This window comes from Vigna unguiculata, chromosome 6 (genome assembly GCF_037176805.1).
Source record: "Vigna unguiculata cultivar grain cowpea cultivar isolate G323 ecotype 2 chromosome 6, ASM3717680v1, whole genome shotgun sequence".
NCBI classification, from domain to species: domain Eukaryota; kingdom Viridiplantae; phylum Streptophyta; class Magnoliopsida; order Fabales; family Fabaceae; genus Vigna; species Vigna unguiculata.
The window spans coordinates 24,800,699-24,821,250 of NC_140797.1; the positions used below are offsets into that span (position 1 = coordinate 24,800,699).

The 20,552-nt window shown below is 39.5% G+C and overlaps 1 protein-coding gene across 2 annotated transcripts; it reads left to right on the forward strand.

Annotated features, from left to right (window-relative positions):
• Nucleotides 1-1,780: 1,780 nt before the first annotated feature.
• LOC114188915 (stomatal closure-related actin-binding protein 1-like) lies at nucleotides 1,781-11,859 on the forward strand. Of its 2 annotated transcripts, none has more exons than XM_028077584.2 (13): nucleotides 1,781-2,047; nucleotides 2,418-2,717; nucleotides 2,920-3,048; nucleotides 3,739-3,831; nucleotides 4,450-4,590; nucleotides 5,768-5,836; nucleotides 5,953-6,036; nucleotides 6,480-6,660; nucleotides 9,979-10,095; nucleotides 10,266-10,324; nucleotides 10,593-10,724; nucleotides 11,061-11,210; nucleotides 11,497-11,859. In XM_028077584.2, the coding sequence occupies exons 2-13, from the start codon at nucleotides 2,436-2,438 to the stop codon at nucleotides 11,539-11,541; spliced, it is 1,482 nt and encodes a 493-aa protein (XP_027933385.1). In that variant the 5' UTR covers nucleotides 1,781-2,047; nucleotides 2,418-2,435; the 3' UTR covers nucleotides 11,542-11,859. The 2 variants fall into 2 exon arrangements, with proteins under 2 accessions (XP_027933385.1, XP_027933386.1); XM_028077585.2 differs by lacking the exon at nucleotides 1,781-2,047 and adding an exon at nucleotides 2,061-2,275.
• Nucleotides 11,860-20,552: the final 8,693 nt, after the last annotated feature.

Here is a 20,552-nt window from a genome sequence, read left to right on the forward strand (position 1 = left end):
TATCAATCGGTATTCTAAAATATCAACAATAGTTTTCCACCCCATGAGACAGCACAACACACTGCGTGCTTCCATAAAACACACCAATTCAAACGAGACAAAATTATGCACTGACTCCTTTTCACACACACCTGGTATGCATTAGTTTTAAGAACACAAGCTAACCTCGAATCGCTACTGGGTGTGCCAACCCAAAGCTTCCAACACGAGAATCAACAAATTTTAGCAACCTGCTTGCAACTGGAGTCCATTAAGGGGTTTAGGTTACCACAACGGAACCAAGAAAAACTACTTGCGGCAATTCACTTCCATAAAAAAATCACTGAATCATTACATCATTTTAAAATATTATAATGTAAGGTTGTCCAAATTTTAATTGCACAGTGCTTAGAAAATCACTCAAATTTTCACACACAACATTTTACCAGTCTTTGCTCCTTATTATATTAACTCTTCTCAGATTTACAAGTAGGAAAATAATATTAAAATTAATTAAAAGTAAAGTAAAAATAAATATGTAATTATTATAAAAATAATTAATATTTTCTTAAATATAAAAAAGTAATGAATAAATAAATAACTTATCTAACATAAATAAATAATAACAAAAATATCTACTCAAACCCCGCGTATACGATGAAGGGTAAAAATTTGTTTCACATTTTACTTCTTTTTTTTGTTTGTTTGTGCAATTACAATTTCTGAATTGTAAGGAGAAGGTTAAGAAATTTAACTTGTATCGTTTAACATATCAACTAACCACCAAAGTAAGTTTTTAAGTTCAGTTACAATTTTAAATGGTGCAATGAATCTTTTAATGTTCCTATTTTATTATTAATATCTTTGAATTGAATTTGAAATTTGAAGAATTTTATCTAATCTTTATTAATCTTTATTATAACAAATTAATTGTATTTCATAATTACATACAAATTAATTATATTTTATGGGAGCAAGCATTAATCATTACAGGAGGCAAGGACTGTATTTTATTGTTGATTTAAACTCATCCTACAAGTTTTAATAACTCTATTTAATTTTATATATTTAAAATGATATCATTTCATCATCCAATCATATTTCACTGTCTAAACCCCTTTAGAGAAAAGCTTAAAATGAGCAAATTGAATAGGAAGTGAAAATGGTCATGTAAGTTGAATATATATATATATATATATAAATTATGTGAAGGAGATAAAATTTCATGAGTATCCGAGTACATAGGAAGTTAGATAATTTATGATGATGGATGATAGATGATGATTGAGGAGGAAGAAGTGCAAAGAAATTTGAATACACAATGAAAACCACACCTTCCAGAAGAATATAACAACTCATGTTTTGGAGTAGTTTTCCCAGACATTACCATCATGCATTTTAACAAAATAATTCAAATCACCTTTCTTTTCTTTAAACAAACCCAAGTCAAATAGCTAAGTGGTTAGTTACATAATAATTGCATGTAAAGCATAAAAAATTGCCACTATACATACAGTTATAGTGTTATTTTCAACAAAAAGTGACACTAAGAAAATAATTTATTCTCAAAAACGACAATTTATGTTGACTTTCTTTTGAAAATTAGCTTGGTATATGATTTTATTTTTATAATAGATTAATCCTTTGTTAACTTCATTTTCAAAATATTTCAAATGATACTCATAATTTTCTATTGTTGGTTACAAGTTGGAAAGAAGTGTGAGGGAGATGTGAATGGAAAGAAGAGAACGTTGGGACCCGCCAAAGAGTTTTGAGTTTAAAGCATAAGGCATGGAGAAGAGAGAGAGTATCCGACATGGTAACAATACAACCAAAAACGTTAACACTTAAAACACAAACTTGTTTAGGGGCCACCCTTTGGGGCGCCATTCTCTTTTTCCTTTCAAAAAGTAAAGCTACCATCTTTGCTTTCCTATTCTCTCTCTCTCTCTCTCTCCTTCTCTCTCTCATTGTTACCCTGTTGGTGGATAGCAAAACTTCAGCAACCCCTTTGCATCTGATCTAAGAATCCAAACTCAAGTACCAATTTTTTGTCATTTCATGATCTGTAAGTTCAAGTTTTGTTTTTGTCTCTTTTTGGTTATCTTGCTTTTCCCTCATAGCTTACAACTAGAAAAAAAGGATAAAAAATGTGATAAGCAGGTGGAATAGGGTTTAGTTTCATTGTTAGAGTGTCTGTGTTAGAGTGTCTGTGTCAGATTTTTATTTTGATTTCAGTGAGTTTAGTGGGTAGAGTGGATTAGTGGTATCTCAATTTATTAGTTTCTGATTTGGGGTATGTCTTTTTTGTTATTATTTTAATTGTGAGTGAATGCTCCTTTTCTTTTGGCTTGTTTGTGAAAATTCATTGGACTACATTAAGTGGAGCATAATCTGCTCAACTGTTGTGGCTAAAGATTGCATTTTTTTTGTCACAGAGGTGTTAGATCGTGAAAATGACGAGGATGACCCGTGATTTTGGGGATACGATGAAGAAAGATGCAGTGCCAGCAGTGTCGGCCGATGTAATATTTGCTTCTCTTCGGTTTCCTAATTACAAAATAGGGGTTAATAATCAGATCATGGAGACAAAGGGTGATCCAAAAGTGCTATCTATGAAGGAGGTTGTTGCACGTGAGACTGCACAGCTGTTGGAACAGCAGAAACGAATGTCTGTTCGCGATCTTGCCAGTAAATTTGAGAAGGGTTTGGCAGCTGCTGCTAAGTTGTCTGAAGAGGTCATAATTTTGATATTTAGAATTCAACTTATTTTTGTAATGCCAATGTAATGCATAATTTTGGAGAGCATTTCAACTTGAGAATTCTATTATGTAATTTGTTTTTTGTATTTTTACCTACTGAGATTATCAGTGTTCATAATTTGCAGTGCTCTTCATGTTGTTTTCAGTACTAATCTTTTTGTATGGTGGTGGAATTCAGGCTAGACTCAGAGAAGCAGCTTCACTGGAAAAACATGTTCTTTTGAAGAAGCTTCGAGATGCACTGCAATCCTTAAAAGGGAGAGTGGCAGGAAGAAACAAGGAGGATGTTGCAGAAGCTATTGCTATGGTTAGGTCCTATTTTAGATGTACTTTGTTTGTGCTTATACCAAACTAACCATTTATTTATCCTATGTTTGATACAAAAATCATATGGAGCTGATAGTATATTCTAAAGTACGTTCATTATAGTATGATCATCAGACAACTTTTTCGTTGCATCATCTATTTATAATTGATTATTTAATTTTACCATGCAGCAAATTATCCCATTAGTTTTAGAGTTGCGCATTCATTTTATGGTCATTTGAAACTCTAAAGTGTAAAATAACTGTCACAGATTAGTGTAGTTGGTGATTAAGGATGAAAAAATAGTTCTTTCATAATATAAATCACAGTATTATTCTCTTGAAGTTTATATTTTTCTAAAGGAGTTGCTTCAATAAATATCCAACAAGAAGAGCACTTGTTTTTTCATATTGTTTTTGTTCTGTCAGGATAGGTCAGAATAAATAGTTCGGGTGGAGAACCTGGGTTTGTGGTTGGGATGGATGAGAAGTGAATGGAAAGCTATTGATGACAACATAAAAAATATAGTTTTTTCTTAAAATTTGCATTATCTTAACTTTTGTCATTTATATAATATATTCACTGCTTAACCTCTCCTTTGCCGAAGTTACAATCTTCTATGGGTCATTTATTCTTGCATCAATTTATGTTTTATTATAATAAACTGTAGGTTATTTGGTGCATTCTGCAGGTTGAAGCTCTAGCAGTTCAGTTGACTCAAAGGGAAGGGGAACTAATCCAAGAGAAGGTTGAGGTGAAGAAGCTAACAAATTTTCTTAAGCAGGTGATGCTTTTTGTTTTTACTTTATTTTTGGTGCTTTAGGCTGAAATTTGATGAGAGATAAAAATTAAAGGTTTGTACTGACAGAACATATTATATTTACTCAAAATTCCGGAGCCAAAGAAAGCAAAACAAGAACAATAACATTACAATAAACATTAATGTATAACAGCACTCTGATCCTTCGTTGTCTGTTATAAAGTCACTAAACCAACTATGATGTCTATTTATAAATTTGGTATAAAGATTCCCTGTAAGTGCTTTGCTTCAACTGCTGACATCAAAGGACAACATAAACAGTGCAGTGCTATAAATTGAGGAGCATCATATTTCTGTTTCTAAGGGAGACTATACTATTGAAAGAATGATCTGAGAGTATCAACACATAGCATGTTTGTAGTTATTACATATAATAATGAAAAAAATGCTGTGTACTGCAAGCCTGCTACTTTGTCTGTCTATTAGTGTATGTGCTGTCTAATTTGTCCAGGGAATGAAACTTCTCAGCTCAGTTTATTCAACATTTTATCAGCATGATGTGTCGTTTATTATGAATGAATGTTAGAGTGAGTTACAAAATAAATTTCTTTCCTACTGTTGAGAGTTTAAATTCATTTGTAGGCTTCTGAAGATGCTAAGAAACTTGTGAATGAGGAAAGAGCTTTTGCTCGTTTTGAAATAGAAAATGCCAGAGCAGCAGTTCAGAGAGTTGAGGAGGCACTTCAGGAGCATGAGAGAATGTCTGAAGCTTCAGGGAAGCAGGTTTGGATCATTCCTTCTTCCATAATGTTTTAAGTGTATTTTTCTCTCAATTCAAATACATTTCCTTTAAATATAATGAATTTATGTATATGAAATTAGTCCTTTATTGAGGCAGGCCCTCAGTTGATATTTCCAAATTCCAACTAGTTACTTGAGCTTTAATGTAGTTCTTTTAGAGCATTTTTTGTTTCTTTTGGTTCAGATGATGTTTCTCATGCCAAATTTTGGGTGCTTGTTTTGCTAACGGATATTCCTTATTATATTCATTTTCACACCTATATCTTTATCTTCTGTACAAAACTACAGAACTGTATTCTTGATTTTAAATCTAATCCTCCTTGGAATTTTCACTATGGAAGAGAACTGAATGTTGGCAGAGTAATGTGTTTCAATCCTTTTTGCTTTTGCTTGAATTACTCACATTCTTCCAATCAACAAATTGATTCTTATGTAGTGTGTTTCAAGTCCTGTGAGTATCTTCATTTTCTTGACCTGTTTACTAACAGGTAAAAGTTTTCTTAAGGCAATTTCATATGAAAAATGTAAAACTCCTTGTATGATATAGTTCTTCGTTTATACTGCATTACTAATTATTGTATTTCTAGATTGTATATGTATGTCAGCTTCTCTCCCTTGGAATATGATATCTGGTATTCTGAAAATGTATCATTGGGTGTTTGCCTTCACTTAATACCAACAAGTATTTGTCATTTCTTTTCAAAGTTTTAGGGACAAAACAAGGATACCAGATAGATGGTAGTATTAGGCAGTTTTGAATTTCTTTTGTTGTATGAGGTTGGAAAAAAATGCGTGTTTTCTTAAGGACCAATCTTCCATCATAGATTTGTTTTTGTAACAGTTCTTATTGCTTCTCTTTTTTTCCATGATCTTGCCTGTTTCAGAGGAGTTTACATAATTTCTGATGTATGGAGAGACTAGACAGTCTTATGCATTATTGATTCTTTCCCTCACTTTTTAAATGTTCCTCTAGTTGTTCTTTACTGACTTACTCTTATATATTATGTTATTTTATTTTAAAACTAATTATCAAATAAAGCAAACTACTCAATAATCATAATATTCACTGCTTGCATAAAAATGTAACTGTTCATATTGCAGTGGTGCATCAACTAAGTAATTTTCATTTTAACAAAATTTAGTTCTATGGGAACTTTAGGACCTGGATCAATTAATGAAGGAGGTTCAAGAGGCACGGAGAATCAAAATGCTGCATCAGCCAAGCAAGGTACACATTGTTCCTTTGTTCTTATTTCATCTCCTATAGACCAATATTTAATGTTTTTTGCTCTTCATTGTAGTACCCTGATCTCCATCTCTTTGTTGTTTGTATATTAATTTTAGGTTATGGATATGGAACATGAGCTTCGAGCATTAAGGGCTCAACTTGCCGAGAAGTCTAGACTTTATCTTCGTCTACAAAAGGAGGTGTTCCTACGATCTTAAGTCATTCTGAAGTAGTTGTGATTTTCTTTTGTGTTGACTGATCTATGAAGTACATTTCTTTAATGTACAAGACTTCAGAACTACTTGTTTATTCTGCTGTATGAAATGTGTTTCTCTGTGTGTATTGAATACATATGTTGATGTGTGAGTGTGTATACACACTAGTATCTTACCATCAATTTCTCAAACCTAATCAGCATCACTTGTTGGAATTGATGATTAAAATGAAATAAAAATGTACTGACATCTTCCATATTCCTTCCTCCTGCTATTATGTAAGACATAGACTTGGGGATTTTTGGACATCATTAAAGTATACTTTGGTTTGAAGTGAATGTGATATGTTTCTTTGATATAATTGAGGAGTGATCCGATTGTCCTCCTTAGTAAGTTAATATCGATTTTCTTCCATTTCTATTTTTCAGTTATCAAGGACAAAGGAAGGAGAGGAAAATGTTCCCCATTTGTATGAATTAGAAGGAGCTGAAACGCTAGGTTCATATTTGCAAATTCAACCTTGCTCCGATAATGCCCCTGAACTTTCAAAGTGTTCCATTCAGTGGTATCGCATAGCAACTGAAGGAGCCAAAAAGGAACTTATTTCAGGTAAAAATTCGTTGGGCTTTGCACTTTAAATGATCATATTTTAGAAGTTAATATTGTCTGTTGGATTTCTTTTATCATGCTAATCATGATTCATTGCTTACACTGTTATCTACTTCTATTATACCATGGTTGGGTATTGATATTAACATAGCATTTGATTATCGGACATTTCTATAGTGTGCAATACTTTCTCAAAAAGACAAGATCTCTCTCAACGTCCTTTTTCTAAAGGCAACATGTATCTTTCATACTGTCTCACCTAACTAAGTAATGTACCCAATTAGCATGGTTACCTATGAACTTATGATTATTATCACATTTTTTGCTTTGGAGTAAGAAAAATTAACTTCTTCTCCCCAAAAAACTCTATTATTTTGTCAAACATTTCAGCTTCAAAGTATCTGTCTACATGATTACTGTCTTATTCTGTAATATATATCAGGTTGCTTAAGTGTTCAACCTTCCTGGTACTAAGCCTTATAAACTATAAACCGAAGACAAATCTTCAAACTTCTAAGTAAAAGAGGAATAATCAATTATATGATCAACAAAATGTGAAAGTAATCAGTGTACCAATTCAAGAGGGAGACAGAAAACGTTTCTGATCTGAAATCTGTAATATAAGTTTCTGAGTTCAAATCATACACACTGTCTTCTCTATTAAGCTCTGATTGCAGTTAGGTATACAACTTGTATGTCTGAAATACAACCAACGCCAAAGTGTTTGAAAGCTATCTTACACCATCTTAATAATGACACTGTTACAGAACAATATTATGTTGGTAAAAAGAGAAGCAAAAATATGAAGGCACTGGAAAATTGTATGTTATTTGCAATAGAAAGGAAACTACAAAAGGAGGAAAACTCCAATTGCCCAGAGCATAGCTCCTCTAACAGAATCTGATCAGAAGCCCCTCTCCCCTCTGTCTCATGAGACTAAATAATAAAAATATTCTCCCATGTTTAACAACCTTTCCACAACTCATACCAACTCCTTCAATTGAGGAATTATTGCAACAGATAAATGTTTTGTTGGACCAGTTGAAGAAGAATTTAGAGAGAATACAGTTACATATGAAGATACTGTTAACAATTTGGGTCATACACACACACACACACACACACACATATATATATATATATAATAAATAATTTAATGTGTTTGGGTCATTATATTTTATTAGCCAATTTATTAAAGTGATCTAATTAATTTAAATTTATGACTAAGGGCACATATGTCATGAAAGATTAATTGTACCATAAGCAATATTTTAATTTGATGAGGGACCAAATTAGAAATATTGAAATTTAAGAAAAAGTAAAAAACAAAGGTTACATAAAAGGGTTATGGTTCCCATATGTAAGCAGGTACAATCCTGTTTCCTTTCTCTTCATCTCCATCAAAAGTTAAAATCAAGAGGAACCTAAGCTAGAAGATCAAATATACCACTCTTATCTACGTTGTTTCCAATTGTCAATCCAGGTAGGCTTCTACACATTGCTCTATTGGGTATTGGGGATTGTTCATGGTATGAGAGGGTTTGATTGCTCATTAATTATTAATCTATATTTGATGCATAATCTAACAATTGGTATTAGAGCAGGTTAGATTTATGATTAAGTTTTTTGGTCCCTAATTGCATGAAGCCTAATCTATTTTTCCCAAAAATTATCAGAAACCCTAATTATGAGATTTAGGGATTTTTATTTTAATTGTTTATGGTTAAATCCAGGTCTGGTTTCATCTCTCTTGTGGGTTTCAAACCCTGGCCAAACTCGTAGGTTTCAAATAAAATTTGGGGAAAAATAGAGTAGGGTTCATGCAATTAGGGACAAAAAAAACTTAAACATAAATGTAATGTGCTATGATACCAATTGTTAAATTATGCCATCAAATATAGACTAATAATTATTATTGAGCAATCAAACCCTCTCATATCATGTACAATCCCCAATACTCCATAGAGTAGTGTGTAGAAGTGTACCTGGATTGGTCATCGGGAACAACGTAGATAAGAGTGGTATATGATCTTCCAACTGTAGAGCACTTTAGGTTCCCTCTTGATTTTCTTTTCTCTTCTGATGGGATGAAGAGAAAAGAAACAAGAATGTGCTTAGATATGGGACCATAACCCCTTTATGTCGCTTATTGAAAGAAGCTGATAAGAATAGAAGGTACTTTGAATTTGCAATAGGTGATATAGTTTTCGTTAAACTGCACTCATTGGCCTTGAGGAAGAACCAAAAGCTGGGAATGAGGTGTTTTGGACCATTCGAGATAATGGAGAGAATAGGGGCTGTGGCTTATAAACTCAATTTACCTAGCTCTGCTTTCATCCACCCTGCGTTACATGTATCGGTTCTGAGACCATTTAAGGGAGATGCATCTCAACCATATATGCCATTCTCGCCGCTGACCAATGAAAAAGGTCCATTACTTCAACCAATAACGGTGTTCAGCAACTTGGGAAGATGTAGTAGTGATATAACAGCATTGCCGCAAATTCAATCTTGAGTACAAGGTTATTTTTAATGGAGGGAGAATTGTAAGGGAGTCAAGCACAAAAACAGCGGATAGAAGTGAGGGACTAATCAGCAAAAGGCAACAACCAGAGTTAGTTGGAGGAAAAGGATATTTGGCACATGTCCAGAGAGGAGTGTTACACGCAAGAGTGAGAAAAGATTCACATAAACAATGGATTGACTACGTGGGGAACGGATTATATAAGTGTGAGTGGAGAGGGTAAAAAGTGTGGTGTATTGACCCTTCTCTTGTCTCTGGAGTTCTCTCTCTGTCTGTTCGTCTTTTTCTTAACTTCTGTTTTCTTTTTGCTGTCATGACCTGCCCTGTTCACTGAAACAAATCCGTCAAGTGTTATTCGCTATATCCTTTCATCGTCGGGTTATTACCAATACCCCTGTTGATATCTTCCACTCTTTTAGACGTCACCTTTCCGTTGAAGGTGCAATTTTGGTCATTAACCTTTTGTCTATCTAGCCGACCTGATATTGCCATATTTTCTCCCTATCACAAGTTTCATTTTTCTAAGCAAAATTCTCACTGGTTATGAAAGTTTTTCCTTGTGGAGACGTTCACATTGATTGAATGTTGTTATAACTATTCTTTTTATGAACCATAGCATGTGAGTATTTGTGTCTATTATACATTGTGTTAGCCAGTCTTAACTATTGGAAGGGCTTAATCTATCTATAAAGTGTACATTCGAGATGCATAGTAGTGGAATATTGATATTAAATTTCATATCTAGCATCTGTCCTGTCCTTGCCTATAATATAATATATCTTTTCTGTAATCAGGAGCTACCAAGTCAGTTTACGCCCCTGAGCCTTTTGACGTTGGACGTGTATTGCAAGTTGATATTCTTTCAAAAGGCCAGGAGATTACATTGTCAACCACTGGTCCAATTGATCCAGGTTTGGTTTGGTTCCCATACCTTGTCCACTCTTTTGATTTAGTATTGATTAACAGGAATTATTTGTATGTATTTTCTGATATTTAAACTAGATGTTTTGTATTATCAATTTACAAATGGACTTGGTTCTTTGCCAATCAAGCTATTCATTTATATCATATTCTTATCCAGCTGCTGGTTTGGGAACCTATGTCGAGGCACTTGTGCGAAAACATGACACTGAATTCAATGTATGTCATTATGACCTTTTCAACTTGAAATGTTTCCTTTTTCTTCCTCTTATACTTAGCTAATTGTATCATATTTAAGCATCTGTCTATGCGTATCATTTTAATTGTCAATGTTATATAAGCTTGTCATTCGTTCCTTGTCGCCTAATATATATGGTTTTGTCCTTGAACGAATTTTAACTAAAAGTAGTGTTGAATTGTCACTAGCTATAGTTGTTTGTTTGCACTTTATTAACAGTGATAATAATAATAGTTTAACACATTGCAGGTGGTTGTGACTCAGACTGGCTCAGACCATCCAACTGAATCTATTCATGTGCTCCATGTCGGAAAGATGAGGATGAAACTCTGTAAAGGAAAGACAACAATTACCAAGGAATATTATTCTAGTTCAATGCAGGTATTCAAATCGTGGGTGCTCAGTTGTATATAGTTCTTGGTGACAAGTGACAACTAATAGTTTTTCGCATTTTATCATTCTTTAGCTTGTCTGGTCTTAGTAACAAGAAAAATGTGATGAATACTGATGTTCTGGCAGTCTATACCTTGAGTGATGTAGCTATATTTCTGTGTGAAATATGTTGGAGATCTTATATTAACTACACATAAGACCAAATGATAATATATAAGTAGGTTTAAACCTTATCTTACAAGTCAGTTTTATGAGGTCAAGTAGATTTAAAGTATAAGTTTGTTGTTGTACATTAAAATATGATGCTTCTTTTGTTTTCTTTAGCTTTGTGGAGTTCGAGGAGGGGGAAATGCTGCAGCACAGGCAGTGTTCTGGCAACCGAAGCAAGGCCGTTCTTTTGTTTTAGCTTTTGAGTCAGAGAGAGAACGGAATGCAGCCATCATGCTTGCAAGGAGGTTTGCATTTGACTGCAATGTAAGTCTTCCTAAACTATTCACACACACTTGATTTATAATGAGATGGATTTGACTCTTTTAATCTTTCAGCATACATTGTTATACATGTGCATGTATTTTATAACAATGTCAAATTTTGTACCCTCTATAAAGTGCCCCCAGAAAAAGTAGTGTTTATTGGTTTGGATTGAAGCATGATTTAGTGGAGTAAAATCAGAGCTATATCTTTTAGAATTGAAGCATTTTATGATCCATTTCAATCCCTTTTTAACCTCTTGGTCTTCATTGGTATATTTGTAATGCAGATTATTCTTGCTGGACCTGATCACAAAGCTCCTTTAGAAACGTAATGTCTCTCACCTTGAATATTATTTTTGTCAACTGTAATTATTTGAGTTTTCCTTGTATTATAAGTGTGTAACCAGTGAAATATGCCTTTGGATTGTGCTTAAGGATTCATACCTTGGGGTTTGAATGCCTTTATTCAATTTTCTTTTTCACCAACACCAGGGCATGTTTTTGTTTGCCTTTGTGAGTGACACTTGATAAAGTTTTTAGAGCCTACATTATAGAATTGGTGGAAGCTATGTTCATTGTTTGAGGTGCTAATTGATTGTATTTGATTGATCCAATTACTGTTAAATTTCTCTATTTGTTTTGTCTTGATACTTGCGTTGTTGGCAAGATTTTCTGAAACCTCTTCACTATGCTGTAGCTACATTTACTTCAAAGTTGGGAATATCCTAATCTGAGTATGAAGACAATACCTGAAAGAATTAAATCCTGCTGGAAAAAAAATAATGGATATATTGAATTATATAGAGATATTATAAGTTGGATGTGAATTTACTAGGTTGGTTTCACAAGGTTGATGGTTTTATAAGATTGAGTTACGATTAAAAATGATTTTCTGTGATAGTATCAAAATATATTTTAACAAAATTTGCTTAGGTCAAGTGTACTATGTGGTATTGGATCTTTCTCTATTTTCATGATCAAATATGACAAAATGTATTCAAAATTTGTAATCATTTATGAATATGAATAAATTATGTAATATATATACACATATAAAAGTTGGGTGAAAGAGTGTATCGAATATTTTACTTCTAAAAAAACATGATTAAATTATAATATATATTTAAGTGCCAATTTCACTTATCAAATGGATTTTGTGAGTTCAAGTTAAGATGAACTTTCTAAAAATCTAAAATTATTCACTTATCCAAAATTCTATTTCAAAATTCTTGTAAAAATTCTGAAAAATTTGTTTTGGAAAATTTTCAGAACAGATAATATATAAAAGTAACCTTTACAAAGGATAAAATGTTTATTTTAAAAATATGGCAATGCAGTTAGACATCATGGGGTCAGGAAGAAAAAGCCTATATTACTTCCCTCAATTTTTTTTTTTCCTTTGATGTTCCACTTGCTTGATGACCCATGCTTCACTTGGAACTTACTTTCCAGCAGATGCTCTTCACAAAGCAACAACGAAAAATGAGGAAACCAAGCCGTTGAACAAATTGCAGATGGCTGAGTTGCATATGCGGATACGAACTTATTTTATTATTGATAATTTAATATTTAACCAAAATTATATAATAGTAAAAACATTACTTTTGTTCTCACGGGATGGATATATATATATATATATATATCCATCCCGCAAAGTCTTCCAAACAAGCTTCAAGGATCCACAGTCTTGACTTCAAGCATATCTTGTCCTTTAGTGTGAATCAGGGATAGGATGTGCCTGTAAAAGATACGTAAGCATATATTTCGTAAAATGTATCTTTTATATCGAAGTTTATGGACATTGCTTGATTAGGCTTTTGATTCAATTGGCTTAGTTACCTGTTAATAAGAATAAGCTATCTAATCTTAGGTTTGTTTAATTTGAGATGATTATGTTGGCTTGACTAGCCGGCCAATTCAAATACATGTCGTCCTACAGAGTCGACATGTATTCGGCAAGGTCGTGCATAAGGCGGGTTTCTTAGATATGTGATCTTTGTAGCCCCCAAGCAGGGACGAACCTTAGTGTACGTATAGGGCCCCCCAATTTGTTTTCTTTATACAATTATATATATATATATATATATATACATATATATATATATATATATATATACATATATATATATATATGTATGTATGTCGCAATCGGGGTCACAACGAGATGGCGAATTTAAAAAAAAATAAAAATAGAGGAGTCGCTACCATAATTTATTAAGAAAAATTATAGAAAAACCTTAAAAATAAATAGTCTTCGAAACCAAGTTTGGGTTCGGGAGTCGGTTACGTGTGGAGAAGGTATTAGCACTCCCACAACTCCCATCCAAAGACGGTTCTTTCTAATTAAGTGTGCAAACTTAATGCAATTTTATAAAATATTTGGTTTCTCATAAAAAATAAATAAATAAATAAATCAAACAAATCAAACAAATAAAAAAAACAAATATTAAATGTCCCAACCATACCCAAGTAGGCGGCCATCAGAGAGCACAATGGCCGCCTACCTCACAAGGACGCCTTCGCACAGAACCAGGCGGCCATCAAAGAGCACAATGGCCACTGTCCCAACCATACCCAAGTAGGCGGCCATCAGAGAGCACAATGGCCGCTACCTCACAGAGACACCCTCGCACAGAACCAGGCAGCCATCCGAGAGCGCGATGGCCGCCTACCACGCAGAGCCGCTTACCACACAAGAGCCCCTTCATATGGACAACACAGTCCCCACCTGGCACCACACCCCCTGTTAAACCACGCGGCCAGCATACCGAAGCCCGACAGCCGGTTCCCACGCCAAAGGCACCCTCCCAAAAGAAAGCCCCCTTTTACGCATCTCATGGCCGAGCACCGGACGCCGCCAACACCTGAAGGACCTGAGGGACCCCCTGGTAAATTCTCCACTTTTACACTAGATCCAAGAATGGCTAAAAAGGAGTATTGGGCCAGAAAGCCCATCCCAGGTAGGACCCACAGGTAAAAAGGTATAAATAGCACACTATCCCATGCATTCATTACGCATTAATTATTCTCTGAAACCCTGACATCACCAGTGCTGACTTAGGCATCGGAGTGTCTTTTGCAGGTCCCCTGCGCCGCCCTCAAGCCCCCCTTTGACGAAAGAAGACCGGCCCCCAGAAGACGTACAAGACCCTTGGTTGATTTGTGGATTACAGACCTCGGTCCTTTAAGAACAATTGGCGCCCACCGTGGGGCCGAAGAGTATTTCACAGATCCAAGGTAAACCCCGGAAGCGAGATGGTGTCCACGTGAAGCAGAACAGCAGAAGTCCCCCCCTTGGTGCCGACTGTGGAGGTTGGCGACCCCGGCCCCGCCTCGGAGGTGTCACGCATCCTGGAAGCTCAAGCCAGGATGCAGGAGGAGTTCGCGGAGTATAAAAAGAGAAATGCGGAAGAGATGCAAGCACTAAGGGAAGAAAACTCCCGCCTTAGGCGGAAAATTGAGACAGACAAAGCGACCGGGGAGCCAAACCCCCCTCATTCGAGGATGGAGGCCCCCCCTCAATCGAAAAATGACCCCCCTCCCTATTCAAAACTTGAGGTCCACCCTACTGAGGACGAGAGTGAATACAGGCCCACCGCTCCAACCCTGGGCGGCAATTATAGCTCCTTCGCCTCCAGAAGAAACCGCCGCCACCCCTTCGTGGATGGGATAACGGAGACACCTCTACCCCATAAATGGAAGGCACCAACAGTCACCTACGACGGAACCACGGACCCAGATGAATTTGTATCCATCTATACCAATCAAATAAGCTTGTACTCCACTGATGATGCAGTGCTATGCAAATCATTCTCAGTAGCCCTCAGGGGATCGGCCCTAGAGTGGTTTATGAGCCTCCCCCCTACACCATCGACTCCTTCGCTACACTCACCTCTACCTTCACCACGCAATTTGACACAAGCAGGCGGCATGATCTAACCACAATCGCCCTCCTCAACCTCAGACAAGAAGAAGGAGAACCCCTACGAGTTTTTATCGACAGATTCGGGGCCATTGCCATGAAGATCAAGGACCTCACCCCTAACCTCATCTTGATGTACATGATGACCTCCCTCAGGCCGGGACCTTTCGCCGACGAGCTGGCGATGCGCCCCCCCTTGAGTATGCAGGAACTTCGTAAGAGAGCGGCCATGTTTATAAGGGTTGAAGACATGAGGCGTTACCAGAACAATGCCCAACCCGCCCCGGCGTGGACAGAGACCAAAAGGACCAACAAAGAGCCCATTCCACGGGACCATAACCGACCCTTAGAACGCAGACCAGCAAAATTCTCGAACTATGCCCCCCTCAACGCACCCCGGTCCCGCATACTCGATGAAGTCCTGCAAGCGGAGCTCCTCCCCCCACCCAGGAAGTATCAAAACCCGCCCAACGCAGATTTGAGCAAGTATTGTCACTACCACCGCAACAATGGCCACACCACCGACGAATGCGACACCCTACGAGACAAAATCGAAGAACTCATCCGAGCTGGACATCTAAGGCACTATATAAGAGAAGTTGGGGCGGGTCCACCCAGACCCCGTTACGACAGGAACGATAACAGGAGAACCGAGCGTCGCAATGACCAACGAGTCGAACGCCGAGAGCCCAGGAGAGAGCCAGCCAGAGCACAGAACGCGGAACAAAGGGAATCACCACAGCCGCAGCCGCGATGAGCGGATGACAGACCCCCCCTACGAGGAACGATCAATACGATATCAGGAGGATTCGCAGGAGGAGGAAGGTCCTCTTCATCGAGGAAGAGGCACCTGCGGGCCGTCCAGCAAATACACGTAATATCCAGCCGAACACAAAGAAGAATGCCGCCCATCACTTTTTCAGACTCTGACTTTCAAGGTACCGACCCCAACCAAGACGACCCCATGGTCATAACTGTAGAAGTCGAGAGCTTCGCGGTAAAGAAGGTTCTCATTGATCAGGTGGACATCTTGTATTGGAAAACATTCAACAGGATGCAGATACCCCTCGCTGACCTGACCCCTCACAATGAGCCCATATACGGATTCTCAGGCGAAAGAGTCCCCACCAAAGGGTACATCGACCTTCACACAACGTTCGGAGAGGGAAGGCAGACCAAAACCATTCCCATTCGCTACTTGGTCGTCGACGCCCACACGTCCTATAACATCCTCCTTGGCCGTCCCTCCATCAACGCGCTTGGCGCCATAGTATCCACCCCACACCTTGCAATGAAGTTCCCATCCCCGGAAGGCGACATCATCACAGTACATGGCGACCAACGTGCAGCCAGAGAATGCTACATGGCAAGCCTAAGACTCCCAGTCCCACCCTTGACAACCCACAACATTGAACATTCCCAAGCCCACCCCACTCTGTACGGCGATGACCTGGACCCCAGACTAAACTCCGAAACACGCCTCGAACCGGTGGGCGAAACAAGGTAGCTCCCACTCGAACAGCAAGGCCATTTCCTCCAGGTTGGAACTTCCCTTCCTGAAGGCGGGGTAGATCACATAGAGCAAGTTCTCAAACAGAATGCTGACCTCTTCGCCTGGTCCGCAGCCGACCTCCCCGGCGTTCACCCTAGGATAGCCGCCCACCGGCTATCCGTCTTCCCTAACGCAAAACCCATCTCCCAGAAAAAAAGGAAGCTTGGAGAAAGTAGAAGACAAGCGGCTATGGCAGAGGCCGAAAAATTGAAACAGGCCGGTTTTGTCGGTGAGGCCCAGTACACAACCTGGCTCGCCAACGTGGTGCTAGTCAAGAAACCCAGTGGGAAGTGGCGTATGTGTGTAGATTACACAGACCTGAACAAGGCCTGCCCCCGGGACGCTTACCCATTACCTAGCATAGACAGACTCGTTGATGGGGCCGCAGGACACGCCCTACTGAGCTTCTTAGACGCTTACTCCGGCTACAACCAGATACCCATGGCCGATGAAGATAAAATCAAAACCGCGTTCATAACCGAGGAAGCCAACCTTTACTATAAAGTCATGCCCTTTGGCCTCAAAAACGCCGGCGCTACGTACCAACGCTTGATGGACAGAGTCTTCCAGCCACTCCTGGGCAAGACAGTAGAGGTATATGTCGACGACATCATCGTCAAGTCCCCCAACGCACAACAACACTCCTCAGACCTAGCGCAAGTCTTCAAAGCCCTGCGCACCTACAACATCAGGCTCAACCCTGAAAAATGCACATTCGGAGTAGACGGCGGAAAATTCCTGGGCTTCATGCTCACGCAGCGAGGAATCGAGGCCAACCCTGAAAAATGTCAAACCATCATCGACATGAGAAGCCCCGCGAATGTCAAGGAGGTGCAGCGATTGGTGGGCAGACTAACCGCGATCTCGCGCTTCCTCCCCAAGTTGGCAGATAAGATCAAACCAATGATCCAACTCCTGAGAAAGTCGACAAAGTTTACCTGGGATGACACCTGCGAGCAGAATTTTAACACTCTGAAGCAACTCCTCACCACCCCCCCGGTCCTGACCAAACCCGATCTCTCTCTCCCCCTTGTTATGTACATAGCTGCATCCGCAAACGCCATCAGCTCTGCACTCGTCCAGGAAAGGGACAACACCCAACACCCAATATACTTTACGAGCCGCATCCTCCAAGACCCCGAAACACGATATCAGGTGGTAGAGAAAGTAGCCCTCGCAATCATAACAGCGGCGCGTCGCCTACGACCATACTTCCAATCACACACAATCATCATCAGAACGGACCATCCCATACAAAAGATCCTGCAAAAACCTGATTTAGCCGGTCGGCTATCCTCCTGGGCCGTCGAACTGTCAGAATTTACAATCCGATACGAACCACACGGACCCATCCGAGCACAGTGCCTGGCAGACTTCGCCAATGACCTTCAAGAGCAAGCCCCTTGCGACACCTGGTGGACCATGCACGTAGACGACTCCTCAAACCCGCTAGGGGCCGGCGCCGGCATCGTACTGGAAGGACCCGGCAACGTCCTCATAGAGCAATCTCTACGTTTTACCTTCAAAACATCCAACAATCAAGCTGAATACGAGGCCATCATTGCCGGCCTCAATTTGGCACAAGACGTTGGCGCACGCAAACTCCTATGCAAAACAGACTCAAAGCTCATCGTAGGACACCTCAACGGTGAGTACCAAATCAAAGATCCCACCCTTGCACAATACTACCACATGGTAGTATCCCTAGCTGAGCACTTCGACACTTTCCAAATTCAACACGTCCCACGAAGCGACAATACCCGGGCAGACATTCTCTCAAAGCTCGCCAGTACCAAAAAGAAAGGTCGTTACAAGTCACTCCTCCAACACACCCTAACCGCACCCTCCATTGAGCAACAAAACCAGTGCTTCAACATTACTACCACCAACACTTGGATGGAGCCTTTCATCAAATACCTAGAAACAGGGGTCATCCCGCCAAGTGAAGAAAAAGGGTGGGTGCGGAAAGCGGCACGATACACACTCATTGGAGGCGAACTATTCAGAAGAGGCTTCAGCAAGCCCCTGCTCAAGTGCGTAACTAAGGAAAAGGCAGACTATATCACCCAAGAAATACACCAAGGCATCTGCGGCTACCACTCCGGACCCAAAACCATGGCCGCCAGAATACTACGCGCCGGATATTACTGGCCCACAATGGAAGAAGACTGCACCACGTACGTCCAAAAATGCGTCCAATGCCAAAAGCACGGGCCGGTTACACACATGCACCAGGAAGAACTGCACCACGTCTCCTCACCATGGCCATTCTCAAAATGGGGGATGGACATAATCGGCCCTTTTGCAGCAGGGAAAGGCCAAGTCAAGTTCCTTCTTGTCGCGGTCGACCACTTCTCCAAATGGATCGAAGCAGAGCCATTAGCCACCATCACAGCCAACCAAGTCCAGCGCTTCGTTTGGAAAAACATCATTTGCCGCTATGGAATCCCTCACACAATCATAACCGACAACGGCCGCCAGTTCATAGATAAGGGCCTCGCTGACTTCTACCACAACCTGAACATTACCCACATAACGAGCTCCGTCGAACACCCTCAAACCAACGGCCAGGCTGAGGCCGCTAACAAGGTCATCCTCGGGCAATTAAAGAAACGCTTAGACGGAGCCAAAGGTAAATGGCCAGAAGAACTACTCAAAGTGCTATGGGCATATAGGTGCACCCCCCAGTCTTCAACCCACGAAGCACCGTATACTCTAGTTTACGGAACAGACGCTGTCATACCAGTGGAAATCGGGGAACCCTCAATCCGCCAACAACACCACGACGCGCAGATAAACGCCGACTGCATGGCCACACACCTCGACCTCCTTTACGAGACAAGGGAAAAGGCACGGATCCGGGACTTGGCGACCAAATTGAGGGCAGCAAGAAGGTACAACTCCAAGCTGAAACCACGTTCTTTTCACAAAGGAGACCTCGTGTGGAGGATGGCTAGCAAAGCCCGCAAGCACGAAGGCAAGTTCTCACCCAACTGGGAAGGACCTTTCCGAGTACTTAAAGAGGTCGGCAAGGGAGCCTATCGCCTCGAAAAACTATCCGGAGAGCCGCTTCCCAACACTTGGAACATCTCTCACCTCAAATTCTATTTTAGCTGAACTACACTTGTAATCTGATGTACTCTTTCCTACCCCAGCATTTTTTCCCTAAGGAGGGTTTTGGCTGGGAAGGTTTTAATGAGGCATCACCCATCAATGAAATACAAGTTCATGCATCTCTCATTCACCGTAACTCCCAGCCACTGCTCTAAGTGCCGCTGGTCGAATAAATTAACTCCCAGCCACTGCTCTAAAGTGCCACTAGTCGAATAAATTAACTCCCAGCCACTGCTCTAAAGTGCCGCTGGTCGAATAAATTAACTCCCAGCCACTGCTCTAAGTGCCGCTGGTCGAATAAATTAACTCCCAGCCACTGCTCTAAGTGCCGCTGGTCGAATAAATTAACTCCCAGCCACTGCTCTAAAGTGCCACTGGTCGAATAAATTAACTCCCAGCCACTGCTCTAAAGTGCCGCTGGTCGAATAAATTAACTCCCAGCCACTGCTCTAAGTGCCGCTGGTCGAATAAATTAACTCCCAGCCATTACTCTAAGTGCCGCTGGTCGAATAAATTAACTCCCAGCCACTGCTATAAGTGCCGCTGGTCGAATAAATTAACTCCCAACCACTGCTCTAAGTGCCGCTGGTCGAATAAGTAAACTCCCAGCCACTGCTATAAGTACCGCTGGTCGAATAACTTAACTTATCTCCTAGCAACACTCTCAAGAGTTGCTAGTCGAATAGGTAAACCCCTAGCCCCTACTCTAAAAAACCGCTAGACGAACTTAACAACCACATGCCGCTACGCGAGAA